At 42.0% G+C, this 14515-nt stretch overlaps 1 protein-coding gene across 2 annotated transcripts; it reads right to left on the bottom strand.

The window, feature by feature from the left end:
• Window positions 1–6506: 6506 nt before the first annotated feature.
• LOC119746505 (cholinesterase 1-like) lies at window positions 6507–12351 on the bottom strand. Of its 2 annotated transcripts, none has more exons than XM_038223477.1 (9): window positions 12312–12351; window positions 11714–12148; window positions 11114–11273; window positions 10090–10167; window positions 9283–9401; window positions 8789–8959; window positions 7873–8495; window positions 7270–7433; window positions 6507–7154 (listed from the first exon to the last, which is right to left on the bottom strand). In XM_038223477.1, exons 2-9 carry the CDS (start codon window positions 12092–12094, stop codon window positions 7123–7125), a joined length of 1728 nt encoding a protein of 575 aa, XP_038079405.1. In that variant the 5' UTR covers window positions 12095–12148; window positions 12312–12351; the 3' UTR covers window positions 6507–7122. The 2 variants fall into 2 exon arrangements, with proteins under 2 accessions (XP_038079405.1, XP_038079406.1); XM_038223478.1 differs by having other exon boundaries at window positions 11714–12143; window positions 12312–12341.
• Window positions 12352–14515: the final 2164 nt, after the last annotated feature.

Raw genomic sequence — 14515 nt, 5'->3', positions numbered from 1 at the left:
GATTTATTGTGGAGATGCCTATCAATGTGTGTGGCTCTCTGATAGACAAAAAGGCTAAGGGTACTACCAGACTGCCTGGAGACCTCAATATCCAGGAAGAAGATTCGATCCAAGGTGAGCCAGATGCTGCTGTGTGTGAACCAGTTGAAGTGTCTCAGGAACTGCTGGAGGTACTGTGCTGTGTGATAAGACGATGAAAGTGTCATCCACAAACTGAAGATAACTGTTGCTCTCAAATCCACGAAAGCAGTACAGAGCTACATGATGATATTGGCCAGAACTGGAGGTGGGGTTAATCCTGTGGATGTTCCAGCTGACTGCTTGAAGAATTGACCTGTCCACTGGATGAAGGACGGCAGGATGTAGATGGGTAGGAGATCACAAACCTAATCCGGAGAGAGGGCTTCACACTCCCACAGCTTGTCTTCATGAAGGTTTCCTGACCGAGACCGTGAGACATGCCTCCCCCATGGGATTGGTGATGAATACCTGGAGTCTCCACTGAAGCTGCACATGGCTTTGTTGTGATCACGAGTGAAGGTGTTCGCAGAAGCAGCAGCAGCAGCGGCAGCGCAGCAGCGGCAGCAGCAGCAGCAGCAGGAGGAAGAAGAGGAGGAGGAAGAGGAGGAAGAGGAAGAGGAGGAAGAGGAGGAGGAGGAAGAGGAGAATAAGGAAGAGGAGGAGGGTGATGGTGATGGTGATGGTGGTGTGATGGTGGTGGTGGTGGTGGCGGCCGCCGGTGGGGGTGATGATGGTGATGGTGGGGGTGATGATGGTGATGGTGGGGGTGATGATCCCAATGACACCATGATCGCAACCTCACAGTGTTCCCAACGACACCATGGTCAACCCCGATGAAGGCTACCAGATATTCACTGCCATCCCCACAGGCTAAGCATGCCTCGGTGCCAAGGGGGACTCCGACTTGACTACGCCCTGCAGAAATATGAAGCCCCACACTCCAAACCAGGTTCATGATCTCCGACCCACCTACATCCTGCTGTCTTTCTTCGAGTGAACAGACAGTTGTCCAAGCAGCCTTCTGGAACTTCCACAGGATCAACTCTATCCCCAGTTTTAGTCAATGCCTTCACATAGGAGTACTGCTTTCGTAGATCTGAGACCAAGAGTCTGTCCTCACTACATGGATGAGACTCTCATCGCTTCATCATACAGCATAGGACCTCCAGCAGGTCCTGAAAGACTTCAACTGGATTTACAGCAGCATCTGACGCAGCGAGGATCAGGCGCCTTGTGAATCTCATCCCTGGATGCTAAGGTCTCAAAACAGTCGGACAACACCCTCGACCCCTGAGTCTATTAGAGATGACCGACAGACACTGACTGGCAACATCGACAACCAATCCTTCCTGCACCCGGAAATCCAAACATCAGTCAAAGAGCAACCTTGTCTGGGGAGCCTGCATCGGCAACCACAATCCTGGCCGGCAACAACTATACCATGTCAAGACAGCACTACAACACAACAGATTCAAGGCTCATCCAGTCAAGACGCAAGATCCAAAGTCTTTCACCTACCAAAGGGTCCCCTACACCCAAGGTCGAACCCACTAGGCTCACTCCCCTATTACACAGCCCAACACAGGCAGTTCTCATCACATCCAGTACTTCCTAAATGACAAAGGTATCCGGGCTTTCCACACCCACAAGATCCACAATAGCCCACAGGACAAGCAAGCCTCCAAGACCGAACCTGATGCATCCCCTGCGAATGCAGAAGGTGTACACTGGGTACACCAGCAAGAGAACTCAACGCCAGACAGCACAAACACAGAGCACATGGCAGATGGGGAGAATCACAGGAAATCAGTGAACGTCCAGCACTCACCAAAAGGGACACCATCATCATGAGTATCAAGCAGCTACATCCATGCTCTGTCTGTCAAGCAATGAAGGTCAGCAAACAGACGATAGTTCCACAAAACTTCAGCATCACCATCAGAGACATCTGTTACCCTCTACATGTACGTAGTAGCTCAAACATCCACAGACCTCCGATTCCCTTCCTCCTCCAATTACTTAGACCTCCTCCTCCAATGTCTTCTAAGGATGTGACATTTCATTTCCTAAATATTTAGCAAATATTAAGAACCACTTCAATCAATGTTTAGCCATTTCACAAAGACTGACGACTGCCCATTGTGCAGGCCAACGTGATCGACACAATAAATAAAACACGAGTAACATAATAAAAAGAGGGCTGTCATTGAAATCATTAAAAAGATAAACTTTTTGGTAGCTTGAATGTCATCAAGTACTGTTTAGGAAAAATTTGCAGATAGATTTAGAATTGTTTGTCATTTTAAATGTTTAAAAGTGTAAATTTGGTCACATCCATAATTTCCTCACTCCACCAATACATACATGTAGTTCCCCTTTTGCCTGTGGATTTCAGTTTAATGTTGACACTCAGCCTGCAAAGGATGAAATTACTTTTTTGATATCAGATATTTTCTTGAAGTAAATTGATGTGCAAAGTTTAACTGGCTAAATTACATTTTGTCAAAGAAGATTTTCGTTTATTTTCACCCTCTGCTTCTTGTTTCAGCTTTAATACTTTCAATAATTCAATGTACCCAGTGACACCCTATAGTGAACAGAACTTTCATTAATTATTTCAAACCATCTTCTATTGAGGGTAACCCATCCAGCAGAAGCTGATCATTTGGGGCCCTCACAAAAATAAACAAAGACAAGACCTTAACAACAACAAAAAAAGAATGCTAAGTTATTAAAAACAAGTAATCTTAAGGACAATTAAGAAATACCTATAGATTAAAAAATTTCACTGAATCTGAATCCCCATCCAAGCTGATCATATACAAAAGCTTGATAAAAAAAAAGACCAAAAATAGAGTAAGAATTAAAAGCGATAAAATTAAACATGTAACAGTACAACTGGCCATTGCATCAACCTTACGCTAAAATCATTCGTGGGTTTATTTCTATCCAGAATCCTGGAAATGTTTATCCTGAATTTGTTCCTGCATGTACACTCCATTCAAGTTCTTATTAAAATATATGGCCACAACTGAAAAATACTTCAGACGGCCTAGGAAATATTCATTATTTCAAAAGATAACAGGTTCTAAGTTGGCCTGCAACTCTTCTTATTTGTCAATTGATGTAAAAACATGAAGCGAATCAAATAATCCAGAATTATAGCTTTGTTGGTATCAGTGTTGACTCCCTACCTTACGCCTACTCTTCAAACTTTGAAATTAAAAAATGATGGACATGTTGCCTCAACTATGCAATAACACATCATACAATGGTTCTTTTTTACATTAGGATTATGGGACTGCCATAAAAAAAATTAATGTCTTAAACAAACCCATGCAGGTTTCCCTCAATAGAGAGAATTATTTTTTTCTCTTCCATAAAATTAGCATGTCTTGAATAATCTTTTCATGATAGTGGAGAAGAATTCAAACCAAGGAATTTTTTCAAGTAAACTGTATTCCCAACAGTGGAGGTTTTATACGAACCAAAATCAATATTTCTTTGGGCCCTATTAAAAAACAAATAAACCCAGCATTATTTCCTTTAGAAAATTATTTCACCCTCCCTATAGAGACTAACATTACAGAGAGAGATATGTTGCAAGTATTGAATGAAGTCCATGAAAGCCATCAGCCCTATTTTTGGTATAATAATTGTTCAATTATCAGTTTAATCTTCGATCAGGCCAACTAAATGTGTTAGAGATTCAACATGAAAAAAATGCACCGTACGTGAGTAACCACTTGCTTGTCACTTCCTCAACATGCTCAACATCCGAAATGTTTAAACACCTACAAAGCCTTAAGTTTGGAAATCTTAGATCTACGGTTAATGGCGATTGCGTATCTATGGGCCCAGTTCCTATAAGGGAACAAAACCCACTTAAAATGTTTGACCTAAACTAGTCATGCTATAGTTGGCGACATTAAAAATATATGTACAGGTATGTCATAGATAGAGGGCAGGGTTTTGAATTTTCGAGGGAAAGTTTGGGGTAAAATGACTATGACGACAAAATGCAACACGAAAATAAAGATGGCGATCACCGCGCGATATAGCGTGAACGCGCCAGTCGCGCTGCACGGCACCGACCGGACAGTAAACTACGTAGGAAAATCGTAATTTCTATCCCAAGAAACTGTTTAAAAATATCAAAATGGTGTCATTGCATTTGAGAGAAGTCTGCTTTAGGCTGACATAAACAATGTCAGTTTTTAGTAACAAAAAAAATCTTGATTCTAATTTGATAGAAACAAACAGGGGCCCTATACTACACGATCGCCCGGTTTACTCGACAGGATTGGTAATGCCTTGCATGCGATTGCGAACACCGCGAGCTTTGTGAATGCACATCGCCATGATCGCAACCTTGGTATGCGATTCTTTCCCAGCTAAATACTCACGACCGGACCACCATGGACGTCTGCAGGACGTCTGCAGTTTTTCAGGTTTTTATAACATTGGGTTGACGGCGGACATAACCACCTCACACTTCAGCAGAGATACAACCATCAGCGACAGTTCACGTACGGCGAGACAACTTTAAAAATGGCGGGCTTCAGCATGACAGCCATTCCATTGTAATCATAATCTTTGTAGCACACGTGCAGTGCAGAAGAGTAGAACAGATCCCATTCATTTCGCATGCCTCTCACAAAACAGCAACACCTGTGCGCACGTACGTGGGCATTGGACAGTGTGATGCGCATACCTTCTGATTTTTGGCAAACATCGGATTCGTTTGAAATTGGGCTTCCACTTCCAGAGATGTTATTTGTCACTTTCGCAATATACTGGTATGGGTCTTTGTTCTGCTTGGAAAACATTGGATATTTGTTGACAGTCCAAATGTAACAGTTGCTATGCTTGAATTGGACGTGTAATGAGCTGTCGAAATGATTACAGTCATGACTTTGAGTCCGAAGTTAGCCCGAAATTTCAGAAACGCTACTTTTTAGAGGGCGCTGTTAAAGTGACAGATGTAGCGTGAATTTTCGACTCCATGAAATATGGACTCATTGGTATTATAGGCTATTTTTAGGATCATAATGGGAGAGTGAACTGTCACATGCGAGGGATTAACCAATAATAGGTAAAAGGAGTTCGATTTTCATAGGAGTCGGATTTTCATATGACACTGTCACAAAATTGATAACATACACTTTAGCACCCCCAAACTTTTGTCTAGCCCCCCCCCCCCCCCCCCCAAATAAAGGAATTGATTTTTGGAGGCCAAAGTGTCCGGAGAAAAACACGGTCTACATTTCAGCACGCCTCCCTACTAAAATTTCTGGATCCACCCTTGCTAGCCCCTCTAAACTATAGGCTCTAGAACCGCGCCTGCCTACCCACCCTGGAATCATGTTGCCGATTTGGGAGCGGAGCTTGATTTTTAAAAAGGGGATGCAAGGAATAAGAAACTGAGAACCATATTAAACATTCATTGTCCTGCTTTTTTATGCTTTGAAATAAACTTAGACAGGAGATAAAACATTCTAGAATTCCAACACTCATTATTTTCTGTCCATTTTGTGGGCGTGGCCTTAGTGTTTAAAAGGGTGGTGTATAGTATATAAGTTGTTTGATCCAATTGTGACAAATCTCGTGCAAATTAGCGAACCTGGTTGAACTTGAAAACAATAATGACAACTCTGGAAAACAGGACTCACACAAATGATTTATTTGTTATACCCAGAGGGGGGGGGGGGGGGGGGGAAACCAGCTGTCCAAAAAAAATATACAAATTCCTAAAAAATAAGTCGAACCCCCCCCCCCAAATTATACTGTTATAATGTCCGCCTGTTCAAAATACGGTACACCATTCTGATCTAGTGTTAATAATCGTCGAATTTGAACAGCGCCCCCTATTGAAATATGGTACCAGCCCCAATGTTCCTTTTTCTTTCATTTTCCTAGTTGCATTTAATTCCCCGTTAGTTTTTTAATTGTATTAAAATGTTATGAAGTGCTGTATTAATAATTAGTTTTGACCGTGTGTGGAGTTTTAACATTATTTCTTTAGGTGCCCAGAGCTACCCTTGGGAAATAATTCAAAATGAACAAATAATTAAATAGACTGCAAAATATTAAACAATTTAAATCGAGGCTTCACACAGTAAACTGTTAAGCAGTACAAAAGAGTCTTTCTCATTAGTCCGAACTGGCAAATTAAGTCAAATTTAATTGCAAAATTGAATTTTACATTATTTTATAAAATAATACAATTGTAGACTGTACGTTAAATTGATCAGTCGAAATGATAAACAGTTATAGTGATTGACCAATAAAAAAAAAAAACACGGGAAACGACTTTTTTTTTTTTTTTTGGAACTGTATATACTTATCCAGTTGACTGGTATTTAATAAAATAAAAGTCATATTAACCAGAAACCATTTCTGGATTTCAGATTTTATATGATCTGACGTTTGCGAAGAAGAGTCATAAAGAATGATAACATTGAAATGATATTAATTGTCATCTCGATGATAAAACAATTCAGATTTCTTTGGAGTCATGGACTAAAGACCTGACGAGATACGAAACATTTTAAATGACTTTCTTGTTTTATTGTTGACAGAACAGAGTGCTGACACCGCAATAACAAGAAAACAAAAATTTAAATAGCCCCCATTTATTACACCTCTCCCCAGATAGGAGCAAAATTACGAACGAAAAGGGGTATACCCATAACTTTGTTTTCGTGCTTTTATAGGAACAGCTGGAAATAGCGGAAACCATTTAATAATCGAAATATACATGTTCATGTATATCGTACGAACAATTTCAAGAACCTGTCTTGCAACTGCCGTAGTATAAAGTACACAGACGCCCTCAACTAATATGGATCATTGCTTGACAGATCGCATAGTTGAACTGCTCTAGTTCGACAGGCTCCGCCATGCTTATCCATTTAATACGGCATGCAGTAGACAGATCGCATAGTTCAAGTAAAAATCGGAGGTTTGAGGAAGTGGGGGGCAATGGCCAGCTCCCCTGGATGTCAGGCCACAGAATGTACAAATTGAAGCCGTCAAATATAACAAAGAAGTTTCATCTACTTCCTAGGACTCGTTTCTGTTGCGCGTATCCACTTCCTCCTACGAACTCTCTCGACATCTCTTAGCATCCACTGTAGAAAGAAATAGGAAAACAGAGTCACTGTATTTTAGAACTAAAAGTTGTTTTGACAGAAGGCATGTTACACTTATTACCAGAGATGAGCGATTAATTCTTAATTCACCAACCTGCGATTTGAGCGAGTTTTGGTATGAACTCGTTAAGCATTAGACATTCCTTGGCTTTGATAGCACGTCCATTCAGCATGGCCGGTGACAGGTCTTTGTAGGCGAGTTCCTGGGGGCTAAACACCGGCCAGTCTGCCTCCTCCCCCTCTGTCAGGTTAGGATTTCTGATGAGGGAGATAATAAAGGTACACATGCAGCAGGAAACTGTTTCTCTACATGTTGAGATGCAGAGATCAACTTACCAGAACGACGAAAAAGTTACCATAGTATTTTATAGCTTAGCTACTTTTATGGGTAGGTAAAAAGTGGGTTTATGTGTTCAATAATAAGCGGAGATATAGGCTTTTTCAAGGAAGACCCAATTTATATTGTTTGGGGTGATGTGGGCGCTCTTGGAAAATAAAGCTGCTTCATTTGTGCATATATCTCGCAAAGCTGATATGAGGACTTGTAAAAGTGAACACTGGGCACAAGCCTTTGAAACATTGCTCATTAAAAGGGTGTCGAGACCCCCCTGGACCCCTCTCTAAATCCGCCTTTGTGTATTAAAATCACATATGGCTAGACGTTGAAGTTAGTAGGAGGTAAGGATTACTTTTGTACCCAGTTTTGGCCAGATTGGTCCAGTATTTGATAACCTGCAGCGACATGCGGGCCTCGTCTGCTGTGAATGAATACTCGTCTGAAGATATCAGAGGCAACCCGAAGACAAACAAGAGGTCGTCTAAGTGAGTTGCTCCTGTCCACTTGGTGCCTGTCATTGATGTCGTGGGGGCGTGGGTCATGTGGTACTGGTATACCGTCAGGCCAGCCTTGGCAAAAGCCCTTGTCGCCCTGTCGATGGGGCACAAGTAGGTGATGTCGCCCAGGACTTGCGAGAGGGCCTGTAGGTAGTCGCAGTCGGGCGCATCCGCGCAGGAGGCGTTGCGGTACATCAGCTTGATCGCCTCAGCCACGATCGGCTCAGCGCTTATCTGCGATACGGTGCCCCGCGTGAGGGCGTCGTACGAGGCACTGTCGACAAAGGGTGCCCGATCGGTGTGGTCCCGGTAGATACTCGCCATCACTTGCAGCATCCTCTCGTCGGCGTTCCCGCCGATGATGACGGCAGCGTCGTTGATGGCGCCCTCCTCGTAGAGGTCGATGGGGTCACGGGGGAGAAACTTGCCGTCGACCACCGGCACGAAAGAAGTCAAAATGTAAGACTCGTTCAGTTCTTGATGCAACTACAAGGGAGAAAATAAGACAGAGATAGTAAAACCTTTGCGGTATATTTAAATCCATAGTTTGAATTTGTCTGACGTCACATACACTGAAGAACTATATTTTTTTGAAATTTTACCTTATATTATAACACATGTTCACCTTTCATATTCTACACAGTCCTACATGTATCTATCTTAAATCAAACACGGCAGCATTCAGCGTTTTACCAAATTGAACATCACCCATAAAGAGGACACTACATTGGCATATCATCAGGAAGATGACATTGGGCAAACCTGACGTATCCACGTACCTTTTTGTGTTGGTTTTCGACGAAAGTGTTGAAATCCTTCACCTTCTGCAGACATGCCAGCAACTCCCCCGATGTTTCTCGCTTGCAGCCGACCAGCTTCCCCAGAGCAAAGGCCCGTCTGCGAGCCTCGTCGGCCCGGACTGTCGCCCATGGAACCGTCGGAGCGCCGCTCTGGAAAGTTCAAAGCAAAGAAATAATGTTCCATTTGTGTGTTTCGTTCATACGAAATTCAGTCTTCAAACACAACAGATTGTAGTTAACTAAACGTCATTGTTTTTCTTCTAATGATCGGTCATCACACAATGACTATAATGTCGATTTGGAAAGTCTGGTTCGTAAAATTTTTCCTCTTTTTTGGAAGTCTCCTCACTTCTGTATTTCCTCAACTTCTCCTAAGTTGGGACTGTGCATTGACAATATAAACAAGCCCTTGAGATCCTGAACATGATGACATTATATCATTCTTTTTTTATATTATACGCGAGTAAAATTACCTCCATGATGGCAGCGTGGAAGAGGCCGGCACTTCCCGGAGACAACATGTGGAAACTCACGCTGGCTGCTCCGGCACTCTCGCCAAAGATGGCCACTCGCTCGGGATCACCTCCAAAAGCTGGTAGAAAAAAAGTGAGTAAAAACCTCAAATCTATAGCCAAAGCCAAGAAATGTGCTTCAAAGAAAGAGCAGAGTGCGTGATTGCGCGTGATTACGTTCCCGTGCTCTTCAATAAATACGATTTCCTTTAATTATTATTATTATTATTATTAATCATTTCTGGTAATGAAACCAAGGATTCCTCAAAAGCGCCCTAGGCACTGTAGCTCGCAAGCCTGAAGAAACCTGTGGAGAGAAGACAATGAGAAGAAGTTACAGAAGTAATACATTTTCAACTTGTGTGTTTTGTTCCAACCAAAAGATTTTTTTTTCTTTTGTGCACGTTTGCAACCCTCTGAAAAAATGGGTGATGTTTTGGCACAAACAGATCCGCTCCATGAGTAGACTGGCTACTGCGGTCCGTGATTGTGGGGCGGGAACTAGCCTACCTCGCGAGAACGAAATTGTTGTATGGCAGTCAATAATTCGCAATTGTAAAGTAATAATGCAATAAATAATCATGGGCCGATATATATCATTGTTTTTGGTCGATGTCTCATTCGAAAATGAATATCTTCCATATTGCTATAGAACAACAGCAACGAACTTCGGGATGAAATTCAAAAATAAAACGGGGAACACAAGTTAAAAAAAAAATGTGCTAACTATTTAAAATAAGATCTCGACACAATATTATGGTACTGTACCTTCGATGTTGTCCCTGACCCATTCCAGCGCAAGGCGTTGATCTAGAAGGCCCATGTTACCCGGAATGACGTCATCGTCTGAAACAAACAAAATCCCGTGTGTTTTTCCATTAAATTATTAGGAAGTTGTAACATGATGTTTGGGCATGGTATACTTAAAACGGTTCTCTTCCGTTGTCACGCCAAAAACTGTCCGGTGCAAAATAGTCCGAGCGCTCATGCAGGCATTTCAGTATAGTACACAGCGTGGTTAATGTCCATGTCTAATAGGCCCATGGCATATACTGTTTGTTTTGGCCAAATACTGTCCACTCTTGTATAAAATGGTGCTACAAAATGTGAGAGAAACCGTTATTTAATATTTAGCAGAGAGGAATCATTCGTAAATTGACCACTATTTACGCTACATACGCATGCGTGCACGTGTTTCGAAAAAGGGTGAATGACGCATGACACGAAAAAAAGAAAGCTTTTAGCAAACTTATGCAAGTTTAAATGTCAGAAACATCGAGTCAAAACGAATTATATAAATCAGTGTCATAATAACAGATAGAAAAGTTATAGTTGAAACAAATCATAAAAGAAAAAGTACATGAAAAACGATTTCATTCACAACGTCTTGAAAGCAACTGATCGCACGGACGCCATAATAGAACGCAAGCTATTCAAAATGTACATGTATATATAAGCGCGGAACTATTTGGCACAAGCTTCCGTCAACAATGTGACGTCATAGCCGCATGGCCATTCAGAATGCAGTATGCTAATGAGAGGACACTATTTGGCACCGGTAACCGTCTTTCCTCTGTTTTCATTCCTCGGCGTCAACTTCTTCAAATCTTTCATCCTTTTCAAGTGCGAATAGCATCCTTAGGGGCCACCAAAAATGGTTTGATGACTGAATTTTACTTAAGTTTGGTTAATGATTTTGTTTCGTGATGTTTTGCTTTTTCTCCTTTTCTGAGAGGGTGGGGGGGGGGGGGGTCATGCCTTTATCATATATAGCAAGCACAACGTAGGCTACCGGTGGAGAGAAATCCGAGGGCTCCGAGCCGATAATTGAGAGTGACCACGATGACGTCACCGACGGCAGCGATGGGCGTTGGTGGCGTCCTCTCAATGGTGCCAGCCCCGAGGAAGAAAGCGCCTCCATGAAGAAACACAAGAACGGCGGCTTTGGCTGGCTAATTAACGCGTGAAATATAAAAGGAAAAGTTCCAGAATTGACATTCTTGCTTTCAAAGTTTCAAGATTACTAAGAGCGAATGAAACTAGTCCATTGCGACTTGGCGACATAATCTAATGATCTCTTTGCGCAAGTATATAAGCATCGCCATGATGATCAACGTACGATTATGTGCCGGGCCTATATAAAATTATTAATAGTGTTCGTCAGTCCGCCTTCACCGACGTACAACTTAATAGCACATAAACCACAAAAGTCTAATTGTAGCCTACTTTGAAATTTGTGTGTTATTTTTCATTTTTTTTTTTTTTTACAGGCTTTCAGGGTTAAACACCTTTTGAATGTTATACGAGTACAGAACCCTTGATTACTAGGCTGCCCTTTATGTTACCCCCCCCCCCCCCCCCTCGGCTAAACAAAATTTCAAATTAAACTTACAGCATGCTGGGGAACAAACACATCCAAAAAGAGGCAATTCTCATTGAAAGTTCCCCGAACTGTCGTGAAACCGAAGTTAAATGGCGGTTGCGGGCAGCGATTGCCGAGCTTCGTAGCTTGTAGTTCCCCACTCCACGACTTGGCTACGGGAGGCTTGAAGCGTAGCGGGCCCACGGGAGCCTCAGCGTACGGTATACCGAGGTAGGCGTCCACGCTACGGCGAAGCTTGGGGTCCGTGGGGCTGAACTCGAGCCTCGTACCGATGATGCGACCCTGACTCGTAGTCGCGACTGGAGGATCGTCGCCGATCAAGTTGGATGCTAGCACAAGAGGCAGGGTTAGATAGAAAACACACCTCCAATGTGCCTGCCTGATCGCCATTTTAGGCTAGCACTGAGGGTCCCACATTATGCTCTCTTAGTTCCTGACACTGCACTATACACAAATACAAAGCGCGTTACAAGCATGCCAACGAGTTCAAGGCTGTATGAATAATTGTACAAAGCATACGTACACTGAGAGCCGTGTACGGTCGAAGTTCAAATTTACTCGTTTTTAATATTCGAATGCTAAATATTACAGTAACACCTATACGTACGTTTTCTCCCCACGTCACAACTATAATGTTGTTCCTGTGATTGTGATATAAAAATTGTGACGCGGACAGACGTGCGTTTGGTGTTAGTCGAACTCCTGCTACCTTTCCCCCAGCATTTTTAGATGGTCCATGAAACTGGATATATTCACTACAAGCGATTACATGTATATGGTTTGGATACGTGTTGTTCATTGCCCTTGGGATGGTCAAAAACCTGCGATTAGATGCTTTGTGCTTCCTATATCGTGCATGTAGATTTAACCTCCGGCCTCGAGCGCTACATATACTTGTGTGAGTCTGGTATGAACAATTTGAATAAAACAGGGACAAAAAGGCATCGAATATTATGAAACCCATGGTTCACCACGGTAAAAGCGGAGCCGGGTGGGGAAATCAAGTCGGTGACATTTCACACGGTGCATTGTATCCGTGCGTTAATGATATTCATGCCATTATGTCATCGCAAGGGACCCGTTATTACCAAAGCGCCGCCGTGTGAATTGAACGGGCTTATCATTTAAACAAGACCTGGGAGAAGTTGAACTCAACACACCACCGTGCTCCAAAAATAAATTCTGAATGACATCACCAGTGGCTAGACTAAAGGGAACAGAACAAGACAGAAACACACTTTGTCCTGTTTGAATTTGAAACCATGAACAAACATGGAACGCCCTCTGCCAGAGAATGAAGAACACCCCGCCCACCCCACCACTTGATCCCATGCAATTACACCAATGAATAACACACGTGAAGTTATATGTGAAACATTGAGCACATTTTATTCACTGGTTTGCAAGAGAGCATGCAAACACAAGACAAATTCAGAAAGAGAAGACATTCAAGACAAGCAACAAACAACAGAAATATCTCAGAAACCCCGATTCTGTACATATACTTTAAACAGTGTTCACACTGGTTTAATACTGTATGTTGAAAAAAAAACACGAACATCATCACGCGTCCTAACAGCTAACATACTCAAGCTCATAGCTTACATAAAAATCTGGCTCATTGCTGGGAGAAATATGCCCCAAATGTGGATAAATGTTAGACACTTTAGGGTAAATAAAATTCAAGACCAAGTTAGTACACAAACCGAGGTCTTTTACTGGCATAAATGAACTAAAATAAATACTTCAGACAGACTGTTTTAATGAAATTCTATTATTAACACTAAGGTATGGGCCTTGCCAGGATTTTTTGTAGGGGGGGGGGGGGTTACGGAAATCACCGGCAGTGAAAAAAATCGAAAGGGTGGAGGCTGGATATAATTTAATGCTTTGTTCAAAAACGTGTAGACATATTTGTTTTAGGTCTGTTAGAGCAGTTTCTAGAGTATAACACACATGAAATTCAACAGTTTATTTGGGGTTTTGTTCACTTTCATGGGGGTGACCCCTTGCCCCTCCCCCTGCAACGCCCCAGCATTTAGGTTATGTCCATATTTGCTTTACGACAGAGTTGGCTCAACATGTAAATTAAAAACAAATCTAGGCAGTCTATGTCTGTAAACCAAAATCACAATATCAAAATAAACTCAAGACTCAAATAAATATAACGTCTTGGAATAAATTTTCTTATATAACTTAAATCGATGAAATTTAAGAAACAAATCGTAAATAGGCTGATTCCCAGTCTTCATTTTCAATTCATTGCCTTTAAGTTTTTGAAAGTCTGGGAACATGACCAACATGGCCACCAGGGCCGACTATGGTTTCAAGGGCATCCAAAGTCAAAGAACAAAAAAAGGCAATCGACTTCAATTTTCTTAAAGGGAATGTACAACATTTGCTTTTGCTGCAATTTTAGAAATAAATGGATTTAGAGGATTAGTATGTTATAGCAAATGTTGTTAAACTGACTTGTTTCACTTTTGAGCTTGTATAGATGCTGGAAAAACCAAGAAAACCAATCATGTTCTTATAGTCTGGTTCCCTGACCCCACTTAAGATGAAATGGAGCAATATATAGACTTTGGGGATTGTTAGGGTAGACAATCAGTCTAGCAGGCTTGTACTCCTTCACAGGTGCGTAATCAATTGCAAAGAAAGTGCGGAGTAACTAAATATGAAATTTCAGGAGCACTTTTTGAAAAAAAGCCAGTTTTCTCCAACACTGGTCGGCCGACCAGCGTTGAAAAAATACACTTTTTCTTGAAAATGTCAGCATACCAGTTGCCACGATTTTACAGGATGCTTTAG

Source organism: Patiria miniata, unplaced genomic scaffold (genome assembly GCF_015706575.1).
Source record: "Patiria miniata isolate m_02_andy unplaced genomic scaffold, ASM1570657v1 HiC_scaffold_7, whole genome shotgun sequence".
NCBI lineage: Eukaryota > Metazoa > Echinodermata > Asteroidea > Valvatida > Asterinidae > Patiria > Patiria miniata.
This window is presented reverse-complemented; position numbering and strand designations above follow the sequence as displayed.